Source organism: Lontra canadensis, unplaced genomic scaffold (assembly GCF_010015895.1).
Source record: "Lontra canadensis isolate GAN:19392208 unplaced genomic scaffold, GSC_riverotter_1.0 scaffold74, whole genome shotgun sequence".
Taxonomy (NCBI): domain Eukaryota; kingdom Metazoa; phylum Chordata; class Mammalia; order Carnivora; family Mustelidae; genus Lontra; species Lontra canadensis.
Window position 1 is genome coordinate 4,185,272 of NW_022631068.1, and position 18,353 is coordinate 4,203,624.

Genomic DNA, 18,353 nt, shown 5'->3' on the forward strand with positions numbered 1-18,353 from the left:
GGGCCCCGTCTTCGTTTTTTTCTCACTGTTTGACTTTGTACAAATGACCTAATTGTTCCAGGTGTCGTCAGTTTTGTCCTTGCTGTTGGGGGTCTGTGGCATCTCAGGGCTGCCCACAACTTCTGACATTTGCTGAGTTGAAGGGTCTCCTTTTACCTGTGCCTTCTCTGAGCATATAGGTTACTTCTGCAGACTTTTATAAGAAATAGCCTAACATTTAAACGTTTTCACGCTCGAGTAGTTTGCAGATTCCAAACTGTATCTGGCTACATAGGTACCACCCAGCATGGACATGGGGTCCCTTCTGTCTTATTAGCCACTTGGCAATGATAGAATTCTAAAACTCAGGCACCTTTGTAAATGTTAAGGTGAACCAGTCATTTCTTGTCTAAAACAAGATGGTTGTGTTTCCTAAGCTGCCCCCAGCCCAGACCAAAGAGTCTGTTTAATGGCTGAGTGTCTTAAAGGTTCTTATTGGATGATTGATAATGGGTTTTTCCCCTGATATCTATGTAATTTCTGGATATTCAAGAACGCTCATCCTGGCTAAAAATTGCCTGAAATTTTAATTACGAAGGAAAGAAAAGGCAACATGTTGGTGAACAGATACCATGGAGAAGTCAGTGCCAACCCTTGGAGTCGAGAAACTCTAAGGGGCCCCATCTGGCCTTGGACTGGCTTTCTTAAGTGGTAGAGAGCAGCAGTTGCGCTCTCAGGAGATCTCCTGAATGGAGGGAGGCTCCAACCTCACTTAGAGTTCCCAGAGGCACAGAAGAACAGCAGCTGGGGGTAAGATACAAAATATAGGATTTTCCAGGCTGCTCTTGAGAACAGGGGCCCAGACCTAGAGACAAATGGGCAGAATGACAGATGGTGGCAGAGGTATGAGAAGGAGTGTTGGGCCCATGGACGTAAGTGTTTAGAAGTAGGGCTCATCCTACTTGGATGGTTCAGCCTGCTTACAGACCTCCGCTAGCCTCCCAAATGTTAGATTGCCATGACGTTCTCACCATTAACTTTCTCCTTTGGATCAGACTCAGAAGTTCAGGGGCCCGATTTCGGGAAGGCCTCCGTGAGAATGTAACTGTAGTAAAAGAAGGAGAATGTTCTTGTTAAGATCATAGACTCTAGAGCCAGACTACCATGGATCCAATCCCAGCTCTGCATCTTAACAGCTGGGACCATGGGCAAATTATTCAACCTCCCTGTGCTTCAGTTTCCTCATCTGCAAAATGTGAGTGAATAGTATTAGTACCTGCTCAGGAGGTTGTTACGAGGATTAAATGAATAATGAAAGGAAAGGGCTTAGAAGAGTGGCATGTGGTAAGCATTCAATAAATGCCACCTACTATAGGAGGTGAGGGACTTGGCGGTCATGGTCACCCCTGTACCCCGGCTTCTTAACACAGTGCCTGACACGTAGTAGAAAATCCATAAATTTTGATAGGTGGTAGTAGTGGACATGAAGAGATGAACACCTAGATGGGCAAAGAGGGATAGATGAATATTTCCAGAGAGGGAAGAGTGAGCCCTGGAACTCTCCCAGCGTTCTCCCGAAAACATTTCTTAGATGAGATTGTCCAGCTGTGTGACGTTAGGCAAGGTCTGACCTCTCTGTGCCTCAGAAAGAATACGGACCTACTCTGTAGGGCTGTTGCAAGGATTAAGTGGTTTGGCCCCAGTATTCCTAAAAACCAGTTGCTGTTGTTAGAAGCCAGCTTGAGGGAGGACCCCCCTGGGCAGCATCAGGAGTCTGGGCAGTGGGGTAGGGAGCAGGGGAAGAAGGGAAAGCAGGCAGGAACCACCTCCCACCTGCTGCATCTGGTGGATGTAGGGTCTGTGGGGGGGGGGGTAATTACTCACATTCTGAGCTAATGGAGAAGTAGACACCAGGGTAAGATGCTGATTTTTTAAAGTGATGGGTTTGTCACTAGTAGCTGATAGGATTGATTGGATTGGACCAATCCAGTTGGTCTAGGACCCAAGGATAAAACAGAGTCTTTACTGATCTTCACTTGCCTGTCTGGCTCCCAAGTCACTGCCCCACCCCCAGGGAAGCGTGAATGGAGGGATGGACAGAAGGTAGGAATCCTTCCAACATTGCCCAGAATGTGGGGGTGTCTTTTTTTATGGGCCCCGGGCAGAACCGCAAGAGAATGAAAGAAAGGTTCCCCTTTGTTGTCGGTTCCCCCTATGGAAGGAGAGAGGTAGCCTTGTAGTCCCTGGCTGGCAGGTGTCTGTGTCACCACAGACACAGCCCCAGGATGGGAGACTCTCCCAGTAAGAGGGCCCACAGGCTGCACCCATACCTCCCAGAGTCACAGGTAACTGGGGGCCGTGAGGTGGGGCGGCGGGAAGATCCACACAGCCTGGGGAGTCAGTTGGCTGGCTGCTGGGGGCTCCCAGCCTCCCTCACTTGGGAGGCCTTCCTGCTGCTCCTGGGGCAGCACCTCAGACAGAAGAGAGGGAGGGGTAAAACCGGTGGTTAACCCATGAGCAGTCCTCCCTCTAGGAGCGCCCAGTCACATTACAAATTCAGATGAATGACTGGTAATTCTTTAGTGTACGTTGTCCCCAGTGTGGCCTGGGATGTTTTTGAACCTGTACATTTATTCGCTAAATTAGGGCATCTGTCCCTGGTTCATCCCTTCTTGTCATGCCTTCTCCAGAGCACCTGACTGTATCATCTCCACACGGGAGCAGGGGGGCTCCTCACAGCCAAAATAATTGCACTGTTGTTCTCATCCTTCCTAATTTCTTATAATCATATGCTCTTCCTGTTTGGCCTTTCTCATTGGTCAAATTAACCGAACCAGTTTATCCAGAAAAATACACCAGGAAAGAAACTCCTAACTTTTGGGGACTGCTGTAAGCATCCAAATCGGGTGTTCCCCACCGACTGCATTGCCCCATTCTTTGTTCCTCAGCTGATCTCTAATTTCCCTTATGATTTCCTTACAGCCCGAAGAAAAGTGCCAGTCTGAGGTAAGGATCAGTTTGCTGGTTGCATTCCCTCCTTTGCTATTATCCACTACTTCGCCCCCCTCAACCTGGGAACGGGCTCTTAAAGCAAGTAACTCTGTCCCTTGCCAACCTTTAGATTCGCAAACTGCGGCGGGAGCTGGATGCCTCGCAGGAGAAGGTTTCAGCTTTGACCACGCAGCTGACCGCAAATGTGAGTACAGATACAGGGTGGTAGCCACGGTGGGGGGGGCGGGCAGCCCCTGCTCTCTTCTGACGGGCCGTCAGGGCCGCCTGCCCCCGAGTACCGTGGGAGCAGTACCGTGGGAACAGTACCGTGGGAGGGGCGTGGCTTTAGCCTTGTGAGCTTCCACTCAGGCTCTGAGCGGCTCTGGGCTCCACGCAGCATCTTTGAGCCTCTGAGCCTGTATTGGCTCATTTGTGCGATGGTGGATGGTAAGCGTCTGCTCTCTGGGTTGTCACGTGGTCAGTACTGGAATACGTTAAGGGCTCAGGAACGTTCGTTTCCCTTTTTTTTCTCTTTCTGAAACTTTTCATCTTCGGGGGGGGGAAAAAATAAAAGAAATCCAAGGCTCCAAATAAATAGCTGACTGTTCTATAATTATAAGACCCACAAGTACGTGTTCAGGAAATGCTGCCAGCTAGCATTGAATTCAACAACTGTTTGAGTGCCAACTGTGCCTCGGGCACCGTGGGTTCAGCAGCAAAGCAGGCACAGTCACTGTCCTCTTCGTGTGCTTTCTGTGGTGCCGCAGAGAGACAGAACTGTTTAGCTATGACATGATAACTGTTCAGAGAGAGAGATAAAGGGAGAAGATTGTGGGAATGTGTAAGGAGGATCACCTAGCTCAGTCTCGTGGTGGGGGAGGGGGAGGTCAGGAAAGGCTTCCTGGAGGAGGTGACATCTGGGGGATGCTGTGTAGGGGAGGATGTGTGGAAAGGCAGCATTCTCACTAGTGTGCAAAATGTATTTGTGCAGAAGCCCAGGGTGAAGAGCTTAGCGCATTTAGAAACCGTAAGTAGCTCAGTGTATAATTAGAATCTATGGCTTGGATATGGGGAAGAGGCAAGGGGAGAAGGAAGAGGGGAGGGGAGGTGAGGTGAGGCATCGAAGGAAATCTAGGGGCAGGTCCGTCGCATATCATGGAGGTTCTCAGCTCTTAGGCGGACAGTTCGGGCTAAAGGAAGTAGAGCTTCATTGGTGTGTGTGTGTGTGTGTGTGTTGTTGTTGTTTTAAGATTTTATTTATTTATTTGACAGAGAGACATCACAAGTAGGCAGAGAGGCAGGCAGAGAGAGGGGGGAGAAGCAGGCTCGCTGCTGAGCAGAGAGCCCAATGTGGGGCTCGATCCCGGGACCCTGAGATCATGACCTGAGCCGAAGGCAGAGGCTTTAACCCACTGAGGGCCCCACCCCCACCCCCGCTGCCCCATTGGTGTGTTTTAAGCAGAGCAGTGAGGCAGTTTGGTTTGCTCTTCATGAAGCTTCCTGACTGTGGCGTAGTTATAAGATCAGAGGGTCAGAGTGAAAACAGAGACTTGAGGTCTGCAAAGTAGCCCCACTGCAGAGCTGTGGGCCGGTGAGGGTTGCCCTTCAGAGGCCGGAGCCTGAGGTTTGGAAGGTGTGGAGATGCCCCTGAGGCAGGGCATCCTGCCTGGAGCACACGGCCTGGTCTGAGACCACAAACACCTGTGTCTGAACCTGTCCCAAAGCAGCCTGCACGACCCCATAATATGCTGTTAGAATGAAGGGCAACTTCAAAAGGCTGTCTTCTCTGGACCAGGAAGCTGAGTCAATCAATACTCCAATGAATCATTTTACCTGCAGTTCTTGCCCAGGTCATTCCTGCTGAAGCCTGAGCCAATGGAAGGAAACCAGTTCTCTTTAAAGTCTGTGCGCAAAGTACCTTGTGGAGTACTTGACCTTAATGACGAGCTCAATAACTCGTAACTTCTCTCACTGTTCATGCTCCTGAGTGCTCTCACATTTCTGGGAGTCTTTGCATTATTTTCTCACCCTCCCATATCAGGCCATTACGTGTTTCGTTATCCGTCTGTCTTCTCTCTGCTGCTTCCATCGTCAGTAGCAGAACATCAGAAATTGCTGGGAGATCTGAATTAAGATTTTATTTATTTATTTGACAGAGAGAGACACAGGGAGAGAGGAAACACAAGCAGGAGGAGTGGAAGAGGGAGAAGCAGGCTTCCCACAGAGCAGGGAGCCTGATGCAGGGCTTGATCCCAGGACCCTGGGGTCATGACCTGAGCCAAAGACAGATGCTTAACGATTGAGCCACCCAGGTGCCCCTGGGTCTTATTAAAAAAAAAAAAAAATCCCGGAGGTATTCTTCTATGAATAGTCGTCATCTGGGTACCATTTGAATCCAGACCAACCCCAGACCCAATGAGCCAATCTGGATATAATCCAAATGTGAGGTTTGACAGCGACCCCCATCCCGAGTGATTTGGAGCTACTCCCCTAGTTAAGAATTCCTGGTATCCATTGGTGCCCTTTTACTCAAAAGCTAGTTTCATTAGTTTACTTATCAAAAAACTTGGGTTCCTTCCTCCAATGACCTTGTGCTGCCCAAAGGATCTTACAATGGGCCATTTGGAACTCTACCCTCTGCTCCAGAAGAGTCCGAGGGAGATCCCTTGAATTACTATTATTCCAAAAGTATGTTTTGCTCCTCACCAAAGCCACTGAGTCCAGTATTGTTTGAAAGTAAATATTTAGTCTTACCACACACCACCGGCCGCACTAATGTGTTTTATTGTCTGCCATCTTTCTCACAGACCAAGCTGTGTTTGTTTTTCTAGGGCAAACTACTCAAAGCCACCTTCTCTGGGTGTTTTTATACCATTCGTGTTTGTTTTTCTGGGAATGTGAGAATGGCACTTGGTAAGAAGTCAGCTGTGTGGCTCTGAACCAGGCTGCAAACAGCCTCTCAGCCCATGTTTTCACAGTTGCTGATGACCCAAAGTTAGTCCTTTCTCTAGAAAGCAAAATGCAAACCTCTGGTTCTTCAGAGCAAACATGGCTTCTTCTTGAGTTTGCAAAAACACTTTCTCAATAGCAGTCTTCTTGGGGTCAGGTTTTTGTGTTTGAGGGAATAGAAAGTATGAGTGCCCACAAACAGAATCCTGGGTGGCAATTAAAGAATTGAAATAAATGGAAATTTGGTCATTAAAATTTGACCTTGGCGTTCCTTTGAAACGCAAGGTTAGCAGTAATTCATTTCAACATCCTGGCCCTGGCCCTGTTTCCTTCATCCACTATGTAAACTGTCTTGAATTAATTGGCTTTGGTTCTGCCATATTCTCCTGGGCAAACTAAACAAAGGCATATCTCTTGATTTTAAAATGCAACAGCATTTTCTCAGTTTTTAATAGGGAGAGAGCATGCAATCAGAAAGAAACTGGGCAATCCACTTAACATTTCTATTACAAGAGGTCCTGCTCCCTGCTAACTCCTACAGCTGTTGGAAAAAAGACCCAACATGCTAGAACATCTCTAGTTCATGCTAGAGATGCCTTATCCTCAGCTGTTTCAGTTAGATGAAGTCTAGTGACAAGAGGCCTCTGACTCACTTCTCTGATCTCTCCTCTTTAAATTCAAATGTCCGCTGACCCTCCTCATGACCCCGGACAATGTCCCACCTGTCCCCCCCCCCCACCCCACCGCCCGGGTTGTTCCCTCACTTTGCTTCTTTACTGAGTACATCAGTCCTCTCTTCCTCTAGAATATTACAGACCCCATGATCAAATCTTACTTCTCCCTCCTCCCAGGAGTCACAGTCCCTCTGCTAGCTCTTCTCTTTCTCCTGTATTTGCCCACTCCTCTCCTACAACCCTTTCCCGATCTGTCCCCACCCATGTTCTCATCCTGTCTTTTGTCACTTCATCCATCCCAAACCTCTTTCTTTCCTTTCCCCACAGTGTCTGTTCATTCCTATGTTTATGGACCTGTGTTCACCTATATTGTTTCACTTAATGCTCACAACAACCCTGGGAGGCAGTAGATACTGCATCCATTTTATAGATGGAGAAATTGGGGTGCCTGGGTGCCTCAGTGGGTTAAGTGTCTGCTTTCAGCTCAGGTCATGATCTCGGGGTCCTGGGATCGAGCCCCGCATCGGGCTCTCTGCTCAGCAGGGAGCCTGCTTCCCCCTCTCTCTCTGCCTGCCTCTCTGCCTACTTATGATCACTGTCAAATAAATAAATAAAATCTTAAAAAAAAAAAGTTTTATAGATGGAGAAACTGTTGCCAATAGGATTAGCTCTCTTGTCCGTTCCTTATTCTTGGTTTTAACCATATTATCAGGACCCTCAGTCAACCAACCAATGTATCACGGGCTGTTCTGGAGGAAGGAAGAGGCTTTGTGTTAGGACACGAGGTTGCATCTTGTCCTTGAAGAGGGTTGAAGAGAAAGGGGCAGACAGAAAAGCATCTCATTTCTCTTAATATACGTGTTTTTTTCCCTACATTTTTAACATCTCTGCAAGTAGGATGCATATTTTAATTAGAATTGGCAGCATTTCTCAGGATGTCTTAGTACCATATGAAATAGTGGTGTGTCTGATGTCGTGTTCTAACAGGTATATGAAATTATGGAGGTGGGGCACCTGGGTGGCTCAGTTGTTAAGCCTCTGCCTTCAGCTCAGGTCATGATCCCAGAGTCCTGGGATCGAGCCCTGCATCGGGCTCCCTGCTCATTGGGGAGCCTGCTTCTCCCTTTCCCTCTGCCCCTACTCCAGCATGTACTCTCTCCCTCACTTGCTCACTCTCAAAAAAAAAAAAAAGTATGGCGGGGCCTTGGGGGAAAACCATAACTCCTTGGAGGAACAGGGGAAGGTTTCTCCAAGGAGGGAGCAGATGGGCCTTTCAGTAGCTTTTTATTAACCGGGATTAGAATAAACAAAATAGCCCAACCACTGTGTTCATCCATTCTGCAAACGTGCCCAATGTGAGCCTCTCCTGTGAGCTTGGCACTTGGAGAGCAAAGCTCAGGGGAGCAGAGGAGGAACACAGGAGGCAGTAGTTGCTGGAGTACGTGCGTCCCTAACTGTGACACCGACATGCATGTAGACCAACAGTCCATGTGCTTTCAAGAGTAACCATGAGAGAACCAGCCCATCTGGGGGTGTCATGAAGACATGAGCTGAGATCTCTTGAGAAGGATATATAAAAACCAGACAGGGAGGCGTGGGGGAAGAGCACTGTAGGCAGAGGAGAAAGTAGGTACAAAGGACCTAAGGTGGGAAGGAGCACAGGGTCTTTAAGGACACAATGAGCTGGAGTGACTGGATCTCAAAAAGGTGGAAAGTGGGGCTCCAGGGGCTGAAGAATTAGACGGGAGCTAACTCATGGGGCACCGGTGAGGATTTCAGCCCTGAAGACCCAGCACCCCCTGGGCCCTCTTGCCTTGCGAGCTAGTCTGACTGAGGCTGTGTCTTTCCCTCTCCAGGCCCATCTGGTGGCAGCCTTTGAACAGAGTCTTGGGAACATGACCATCAGACTCCAGAGTCTGACCATGACGGCTGAGCAAAAGGTAAAGGCCTCCCCCCTGCTTAGAACTGACAGCACAGCTCCAAATTGACGCTCTCTTATTTCCGAGAAGGGTATGGATTTTAGTGTATTTGGACTCTTGGAATCGAATCGTAAAGAGCTGTACTCTGTTGAGTGCACATCTGATCCAAATGGCGGGGTGTGGAGTGGCCGCAACCCTTCATCTCTCACAGGCCTGTTTCTGCTGCTTTTTAAAAAAGATTTTATTTATGTGAGGGGGAGAGGGAGAGAGAACACAAGCAGGGCGGAGGAGCAGAGAGAGCAGCAGATTCCCCGCTGAGCAGGGAGCCCCACACGGGGCTTGATCCCAGCACGCTGAGATCATGACGCGATCCGAAGGCAGACGCCTAACTGACGGAGCCACCCACGTGCCCCCATTTCTGCTGCTTTCGTGTGTTTCTACGCCCGTTGAAAATCAATCCATCCTACGGGAGGGGACAGGTTTGGTGGAACTCCTTCGTTCCCTCTGCTCCGTGCTGAAATGGAGTTGTTGTTCATGTGAACTCTGTACAGAGTGACTGTAGGATGACCAGTATTTCCTGCTGTTCCTCAGGATTCAGAACTGAATGAGTTAAGGAAAACCATCGAGCTGCTCAAGAAACAGAACGCAGCCGCCCAGGCTGCCATTAATGGGGTCATCAACACGCCAGAGCTCAACTGCAAAGGTAAAGGCAGCCTCCAGACCAGCGACCTGCCCGCCCTTAGGAACCTTCCCCTGACGACGTGTGCCGCAGCCTCCCTGCCCCGGGGTGCATGTCCCATGTCGGAAGACACTTGTGGTCCGTGACTCCAGGCCTCTAGGAAGATAGCTCTTCCAGCTCAGTCTTTTCCCTGATGTAGCTCAAAAATGGAAGAACATCTGTTTATATTGGTGAAGTGTCAAAAGTGTTGCGTTTAATTTCACTGGTGTCCTTATATTTACATGTGGACGCAGGGCCAGCCTGAAATGAGCATCTCGTGTTCATCCAGGGAAGTATTTCTGAGTCAGTTGCTTCGTGCTTGTGTATCTTAACCTGGGGGGCCAGATGGGGCTGTGAGGATGAGTTCCCTCCCGCCGCAGTGATGTTGTCGGTGATGGTACAAGTCACAGTGACAGCCAGCATTTAGGGGACACGCACTGTGTTCTAAGCACTCTGCTCAGTGTTATAAATTATTCACTCTCTCATTTTCCTCCCACGACAACCTTACGAGGGCAGTGCTGGTCCTCTCCACATTGGATTGATGAGAACAGTGGGTTGCGGGGGCGAGAGCCCCGTCCAGAGGTCACAGTAGTAAGATACACGAAGTGGGACTAGAACCCAGGTCTCTCTGACTCCGCAGCCGGTGCTCGTAAAGAGTAGGCTGCGGGTTTAGTTCTGTGCTTGTGCGGAAAACTGGCCACAACCTGTATTTGGTGTCTCCGTGATTTCAGATACCAGGTCTCTGAAACGTGATGACAGAGTTGAAATGGGAGGGACTGGCAGCCCAAGTGAGCAAAGAGCGCGTTCCAGGAAGAGGGGCTCCCACACATTAAGACCCTGAGATGAGATGGGCTCGGCATTCCCGAGGGGTCAAGAGAAGGCTAGTGAGGGGGCGCCTAGGTGGCTCAGTGGGTTAAAGCCTCTGCCTTTGGCTCAGGTCATGATCCCAGGGTCTTGGGATCGGGCCCCGCATCGGGCTCTCTGCTCTGCGGAGAGCCTGCTTCCTCTTCTCTCTGTCTGCCTCCCTGCCTGCTTGTGATCTCTCTCTCTCTGTAAAACATGAAAAAAAAAGGAAAAAAAAAAAAAAAAAAAAAAAGAGAAGGCTAGTGAGGCAGGAGCGTACAGGGCAGACTGGGGTGGTGGGAGGCACCCTGACAACACAGGTGACTGCCACAATTCAGAATCGTCATCGGGTCCCGGTCTCAAGCTTAAGAAAGCTGGTGGCAGGGGCAGGGAATTCTCTCTTGAAGCCTCCCCTGGCTTCTTTTTGGTGGAGTGGCTAGATCGGGCCCTAAGGTAATTGACTGAAGAGGGCTCAGCGTGGACCTGCTCAAGGATCTTAAAACCAGCAGCTGAGAACAGAAGTTCATGTCTAATGGGAAATACCCAGCAGTGCCCGGGTGTGTGGATTTAGGTGTAAGTGTCATTTTCCCTGGGACAGAGGGATGGGCTGAAGGCCGCAGCTGCTGACCTCCTGCCTTGCGTCCCCAGGAAACGGCACCTCGCAGTCGGCAGACCTCCGTATCCGCAGACAACACTCCTCGGACAGTGTGTCCAGCATCAACAGCGCCACCAGCCACTCCAGCGTGGGCAGCAACGTAGAGAGTGATTCCAAGAAAAAGAAGAGAAAGAATTGGGTGAGTGTGCAACCAGAGACCTTCGTGGGTACCAGCAGACCAGTCTCCCCACCCCCCACCCCCAGAAAGAGCCCCCGGGCTAGCTCTTTACTCCAGAGCGTAGACCTTTGGGAGTGGATCCAAAGAAGCTTGTGGGTATGTTTCTACCAAAATCAGTGTTGTGCTCAGCCAAGTACCAGGACTCATGAAAATACCACCATCTTGGAGTTTTCTGTTTCATGAGATTTTATGTGACATACTCATCTTTCATTTCATATCCATGTCATTCCCTCCTCCTCGTAACGTTAGCCACAAAGTTCCAGGTACTAGAGCAAAGTTACTCTTCGGTGGTTTCTTTTTAGTTATTATTATTATTATTTTTTTTTTTTGGAGTGTGTATTGCTAATTATCCCATCATTATCCAGAATCCTTATCTGTTTCTTTACACAGTTACCTCTGATGGCATGGAACCAGTTTTCTCTGAGCGGTTTTTAACCATGCCCTCTAAAGTGAAAGTTGCATAATGTAGATATTAGGAGTTAGTGAAAGGTTTTAAACTGGGGTGTTGTACTTCAAAATGGCAAGTTTAATAGACCCAGTCTCCAGTGCATTATTTCTCTATGTTTCCTTAATCCCAGTGAGCTACTCAAATTTCTGTACAGTGGTGTCTTGAGCAGTTTTTTTCCCATTCTCCTGGGAATATTACACCCACCCACCCAATTTTTTTAAAAGTAGATTCTATGCCCAACATGGGACTTGAACTCACGACCCCAAGATCAAGAGTCGCATGCTGCACTGACCAAGCCAGCCAGGTGCCCTCCTACTGACCCATTTTTAGTTGTGTCGAGGCTGGGGAGCTCTGGTTGGCGTTTGCTGCTCCCTGTCTTCAGTGCAGGGGTAGCTCAGATTGATCTGAAGCTGGCTAGTGCTCACAGCGCCCCATCCATCAGTGCTGACAGCATCGTGTTTCCATAGTAACCTCAGTGTCCTCATCCATTCCATACACTTCTCCCTCATTTTGTGTTATCTTGGATGGGTGGCGAGGTCTGGCCATAGAGCAGTCGCAGTTTGAGGAATTCCGGTTGCTGATGACTTGTGCTGGAAGACCGTAAGACCAGTTTAGCGTGACCCTCTCATCATTCTGATGAATTTTTTTCTTCGTTACTAATGGCTTTTAGTCAACTCATCTGCTATGCCTTAAATAGCATTAACGTATGTTGCTGTTTCTAATATGCTATTGGTAAAATATGGTCTGACTTGATTATCAAAGTAATAAGAGAGAATTATTTTCTATGAAAAACCGTGTTTATCCATTTTCTCCAGTTCAATAACTAAAACTTATTTACTTGCATTAAGACGGTTCTTGGTTATTGGTAGAAGGGAAGATAAAGAATGGGCATTCTCAGATGATCTCAAAGCTGAATTCTGTCTAATCTTTGTCATTTCCTCCTCCACATGGCCCTTTTCCAGAGGTAGGGGCAAGTCTTGAGGTTGGTGATTTGTGTGCCAGATCCTTCTGTTTCTGTAACTGGAAATTTGATGAAAAGTAGGAACTGGGATCTCGATCAGCCGCACTTGGATGTGCCATTCCTTATGGATCTAATATTGATGAGCAAAAAAATCCCATTAACTATTTCAGAATGGCCTGTTTCAGAATTTCTTAATGGCTAAGAAAACCGCCAGGATGTTTTCAGAAAAAAGGTTTTAGTAAAATGGAAATTACTTTTCAAAAGACCTTTTTTCAAAACAAAACTTAACTTTCTTGGTCTAGAAAAATACGTGCTTATCATGGCTTTCGGGGAAGACCCTGCACTTTAATTCTTTATGTTCTCATTAGAGTTTTCAGCTCCATCTCATAATTTGGGGAATTTGTGATATGCCGGTCCCTTTTTTCCCAATATAGTTAATAAATTTCTTAGAAATACCTATTTTTTTTTATTAGCAATTGAGATGGCTAATTCCCTGCTTATTCTATCATCTTATGTGTACACAAGGACAGCAGGAACTCCTGAGTAGATCTCTCCGAAGGCGCTACAGCCATGTTGGGACTAGTGCAGCAGTGAAGCTCTTCTTGCTGAGAAAAGAAGACACAGACATGCCAAAAAAAAAAAATAGTTAAGGCCTTAAGAGACAGAAGTGTGAGAATCACAGGAAGGTCAGGGGCAGTCATTTCCACCAAAGAAGCTGGAAGCCCTTGGCTTGTAGGGACTCCCAGAAGCGCTGTTCCTTTCCTTTCATAATGAAGGAAGATGCCTGTAATGCTCGGGAAGATCCATGTTCCTACCGGAAACCTTCTCTGTGTGTGGTGTTTACTATTGGCCATGTTGTGTCTGAAAAGTCCGAGGCTTTCCCTGTCACTGGCTTTCTCTGTTAAAAATTGTCTTTTTTCCTTCCCCTTCCCCATTTTTTTGCTTGCGTTTTCCCTGGCAGGTCAATGAGGTAAGCAAGACCGACGTTAATATCAGATACCAAGCTAACCCATCCATTGATATGACTAATCTCTGCATCCGTCACCATGTCTGAGCATTCCTGCTTTGTTGCTGTGTAACCTCATCCTTCCGCCATCCATCTGCTGAGCCAGGCTCTGTCTTGCTGTTGGCATCTCGCCTTGAAGCAGGAGTAGGCATGGAATGTCACCCACAGGTCCAGTCCTCTGAGCTGTCAGCACCAGATAACTCTTCTTTCCTTACTGCACTGATTCAAGAGAGCTGTTGGGAACCTTTGTCATTGGTGGGGGGGACACGTGGGAGAATTAATTGCTCTTTTGTCTGCATGTCTCTGTTTGGCCAAGGCCTAAGTGTTGGTTGCAGCCCTGGCCTGGCTGACAGTCTTGTGTGTTCAGTTACGCAGCTCCTTCAAGCAAGCCTTTGGAAAGAAGAAGTCCCCCAAGTCCGCATCCTCTCATTCTGACATCGAGGAGATGACCGATTCCTCATTGCCTTCCTCACCCAAGTTACCGCACAACGGGTCCACGGGTTCCACGCCACTGCTGAGGGGCTCCCACTCCAACTCCCTGTGAGTCTGTCCCCTGGGGATGCACGTGAGTCAGACAATGCCTTTGGCCCCAGGAGCCCTCCCAGATAGGAATGGAGAGGTGTTCTGTTAGCATTCATCTTCTCCTTGGAGTTTTGTACGTCATGCTTTCATAGGACTGGGCATGTTCTTCCAATGCTTTAGGGCTGGAGAGGTCAAGAGAGGAGTCTTCCATTGTTGTTCTGATGGCATCACTGGGTGGCCATGGACAAGGGCTTAACCTCCCTGTTTCCATTTTTTTATTTGTCAAACTGGGATAATGGTTGTTGGCTCCTTATCTGATTGTAAGGATTAGACGAGGTAAATGGATGTGAAAGGGCTAAAACCGTCTTGCTGAGAGGGGAAGATAGTGTTATGAGTGTTAGTTTTTGCTGAAATTTTTAGTGCATTTTTAAATTTTTTTTTTTTAATTTATTTGACAGAGAGGGAGATCACAAGTAGGCAGAGAGGCAGGCGGGGTGGGGGGAAGCAGGCTCCCTGCTGAGCAGAGAGCCCGATGCGGGGCTCAATCCCAGGACCCTGGGATCATGACCTGAGCCAAAGGCAGAGGCTCAACCCACTGAGCCACCCACGTGGCCCTTAGCTCATTTTTGTGGCAAGACTTAAAGAGATTATGCCATCCTTCTCTGATCAAAATTTGGTGTTGACTCTTTCTCTGAGGTCAGCCCTCAGCAACTGGAGGTTTAACAAATGGAGAAGACTCGGTGATATAATTCTCTTTACCAAAGGGTTCTATATTTGGTAAAATGATTGGCCACCAGGGACTCCCCTAGTAAATTTTAAATGAGTCAATTTGTAAAGAACTTTTCGGGAATGCAGCTGCTTCTGTTAAGTGAGACAAGTGTTTGCTCATATGACATTGGCTTAGGTGCCATTTCCCTTGGCAACGAGGTACATAGATAGAGTCCTCTTCTCTTGCCCAGCCAACCTCCCATGGTCTCCACTGAGCACCCACTGATCATTGCTCCATCAGGGGTGTAGGGAGACAGTCCTCTGCCCCATCTAAAAAGAAAATCCCAGGCTCAAGAGGCAGGAGCACATCAGGAATGGCTTGAGATGGACAGATGGGGACCCAGGTGTCAGCTCAGAGGGTGGCACAGCCAGCCAGCCCCCTGCAGAGGTGAGAAAGATCACCCCTGCCCCATAGGATGAAATTCCCTTAGAGGCCGTGGTATACCAGGCCAGGAGTGAGAGAATTGCAGCCCAAGTGCTTTGCAGGGACAGTTAATGAGATGAGACCGTGCCCAGAAGAGAGCCACTGTGGCTGAGGTTGGATAAGAAAGTGGGTGTCTGGACATGTCAGTTTCATCATGGCTGAAAATGAGGTTAATTTCATCTACTTTCCTGGATACTTGTGAGGGCCCAGTCAGATACTATGCATGAAGGACCTCCTTCCTCTGCCCCTTCCATCTCAGGAGGCCAGATGTAGGGAGCTGTCCCTACGTCCACTTAGCCAGCAGGCCACCCTGCTGAAGACAGCAGCCACACCTGTGTCCCAAGGCTGACTTATGGGATGGGTGCATGTAGTGTGGATGAGGGGCTCGGCTGAGTCTTTGCAGTGCACCAAAGCCTGGACACCACACAAGGCAGGAAGTGAGTGACAGGGAACAGCAGAGCCTCGACTTCTCCTGGCTTCTACTCTCGCTCCACGCCAGGCACCAGGCACAGCAGTGAACCAGATGGATGAAGTTCTAATTCTGATAGACCCTGTATCCTCAGGTGAGAGGCAGACATGAAAGAAATCTGAATAAACTAGAAAACAATGAGTTAAGGGTTCACACTGGGAATTAAAATGGTGTGTTGGGACACAGAGTACCTGGCAGCAACTGTGGGTGGGGTGGCCAGGAAAGGAGGGGATATTCCAGCTGAGATCTGCATGATAAGAGGGACCACTGGTGAGTTCTGGTCCATAACACTAGCTTCTGTAACATATGCGGTCGCAGGGCTCAGTGGCTTGACACGGGACTGTTGATCTCTGGTTCACTCGGAACCTAGGACAGGTATGCATCGTCAGTCAGCAGGCGGCCTGCCACAGAAGGCTCCTTCCATCTTCTGCACGAGCCATCCCACAGGACCTGAGTCCTCTGCTGAGAACTCTGTGTCCAGCCAGCAGGTGGGGAGTGGGGGAGGGGAGAGAGTGCAGGAGAGTTTTATGGGCCAGGCCTGGGAGAGACACATGTTCCCTCTTCCCAGTCCACTGAGCAGGGCCATCCCACCCACAAGGGAAGAAGTGAAATCTCGCACCCAGGAGGGGAAGGAAATAGGCTCCCTGCAGCCTTCCTGACCCCCCCACCCCCAGAAAGCTCAAGGAGCCCAAGGTGGAGACAGGCTGGGTATGGCTGGGGAGGAGGGATGGTCCCTGTGTGGCAAGTGTGGCTGCTGCATGATAGGAAGTAGGAAAGTAGCAAGAAAGGAGGCCATGGAAGGAGGCAGGGCCAGAACATGGGAGGCACTGAAGTCAAAATAAATTTGCATCTGCTTCTATGTGTGATGGGTTATCAGCCATTGGAGAGTTGTTTTGGGTTTTTTGTTTTTGTTTTAAGATTTATTTATTTTAGAGAGATAGCTACACAGGGTAGAGGGTGCAGAGGGAGAGAATCTCAGGCTGAGCACAGAGACCTGTCTCAGGCTCGATCTTACGACCCTGAGACATCATGATCTGAGCCAACATCAAGAGATGAACACTTAACGGACTGAGCTACTCAGGCAGCCCATGGAGAGTCCCCCCCCCCCAAGTTTATTTAAGTAATCTTTACATCCAGTGTGGGACTCAAACTCATGACCCCAGAATCAAGGGCCATATGCTCCACTGACTGAGCCAGCCAGGTGCCCCGTGCACCGGAGAGTTTCAAGCAGGAATGTAACATCATCTGAATGCATGTTTCACAAGGCTCAGTCTCCTCCCTGCAGATAAGGAATTCGGGGGAGCAAGAGTGGAAGTAAGGCAACCACGTAAAGGCTAATAGCGCTCTCCCCCTTGTCCGCCCCACTGTGGGCTCTTTCCTGTCCTTGGAACACTCCAGTCACACATCCCCGGGCCTTTGTCCTTTCTGTGTCCTCTGCCTGTCCCACTCCTCCCCTAGATACTCTCTTTCTTCAGGTGCTCAGTGTTTCCTTCTCACTAATGCTTTGCCTGCACCCCTTGCGTAAAATAGCCCCCTTCCACAGCCAGCACTCCCCGTCACCCCCTTAGCCGTGTTCTGTTTCTCGCCATGGCCTGTGTCACCACCTGACATGTAGATTTCCTCAAGTTATTAGTTATTTGTTCTTTGTCCCCACTACACCCCCCCAAAAAATATAGTATAAGCCACAGGGTGGTAGGCACTGTTGGATTTGCAGACATTCAGATATTAGATGAAACATGGTGACTCGTAGTAGTGAGTCCTGGATGGATTTTAAGATGTGTTCTAGAAGAAAGCTGACAGCATGTGGTGATGTCAGGTGTGAAGGAAAGAGAAGAATCCTTGAGTATTCTTAGATTTGCATCTTGCGTACCTAGGTATGTGGAAGCATTGTTTCTGGAACAGGTGGAAGGCATGGGCAGGGCAGGGCAGCTATCAGGAGCTCTGGCTTGACTGTGTAAAGTCCGAGCTGCTCAGGAGACACCCATGCGGAGATGCCAACCAACCTGGGGCTCCTGGAGGTCTAGATCTGGGAGACGTGGGCTCATAGGTGGTCCTGAAAGCTGAGAACCTGGAGGATTCTCCACAGGGCTGGATAAAGATAGAGAGGAGCCAGAGGGCCAAGGACTGAGCTCGGGGTGCTCTGACCTTGGGGTGCGCAAGGAGAGCAGTCAGCGAGACGGGGAGAGGTGGGAGGAAAACTGGAAGCAGAGAAAATAAACTGCTGGGAGGGAAGCGGTAGCTGGACCATGTGCTGCCAGGCAGTCGGGGAGGATGAAGGAGAGTGGGTGACGCACTTGGCCGTGCAGCTTTCCCAGCAGCCATCGCGAGAATGCTGCCTCCAAACCCGCTCTCCCATAGGGACTGGGCAGGGCAGACTCTGGTCTGCTGCCCTTCTCCAGCATTCCACAGCATCCGTGCACACTGGAGATGTTTGTTTTTGGTCTGGTTTTCCAGCGGGTGGGCAGAAAGCAAATGCTTCTTTCCAACCTTGAAGGGTTTGTAAGAATGTGCAAATCTAGAAGTGAGAGGAAGTTCAAAGAAGAAACCCAAGGCAGAGGAGTTGGGGGCCCAGAAAAGTGCCTACCCTGTGGGAGAAAGGAATGGTGGTGTGGGAAGGCAGTGTTTCCCACACTTGAGGAGTTTAAAATTAGGTATGCCACCAGCCCTGCATCTGGCCGGGACAGCGGAAATAGGGGAGTAACATGGTAGGGACGGAGTGGGAAAAAATCAACATCAGGTTGCTTCAGTAAGTTGTCCATGAAGTGGATGAGCATGTACTGAGTGCCTGCTGGATACAGTTCAGGAGCATGGGCTCTAGACTTAAGTAGACGCACCAGATTCTATCCTGA

General features: G+C 49.0%; 1 protein-coding gene across 3 annotated transcripts in view; it reads left to right on the plus strand.

The window, feature by feature from the left end:
• The window catches only part of NAV2 (neuron navigator 2), a 382,063-nt gene that overhangs the window by 335,323 nt on the left and 28,387 nt on the right, over positions 1 to 18,353 (plus strand). For 2 of the 3 annotated variants that reach the window (XM_032881202.1, XM_032881203.1), the window contains 7 exons: positions 2,962 to 2,985; positions 3,101 to 3,175; positions 8,450 to 8,533; positions 9,104 to 9,215; positions 10,722 to 10,867; positions 13,277 to 13,285; positions 13,689 to 13,861. In XM_032881202.1, coding sequence (XP_032737093.1) covers positions 2,962 to 2,985; positions 3,101 to 3,175; positions 8,450 to 8,533; positions 9,104 to 9,215; positions 10,722 to 10,867; positions 13,277 to 13,285; positions 13,689 to 13,861 — 623 coding nt within the window. The remainder of the gene's footprint in view (positions 1 to 2,961; positions 2,986 to 3,100; positions 3,176 to 8,449; positions 8,534 to 9,103; positions 9,216 to 10,721; positions 10,868 to 13,276; positions 13,286 to 13,688; positions 13,862 to 18,353) is intronic. The other variant, XM_032881204.1, reaches the window with a different exon arrangement.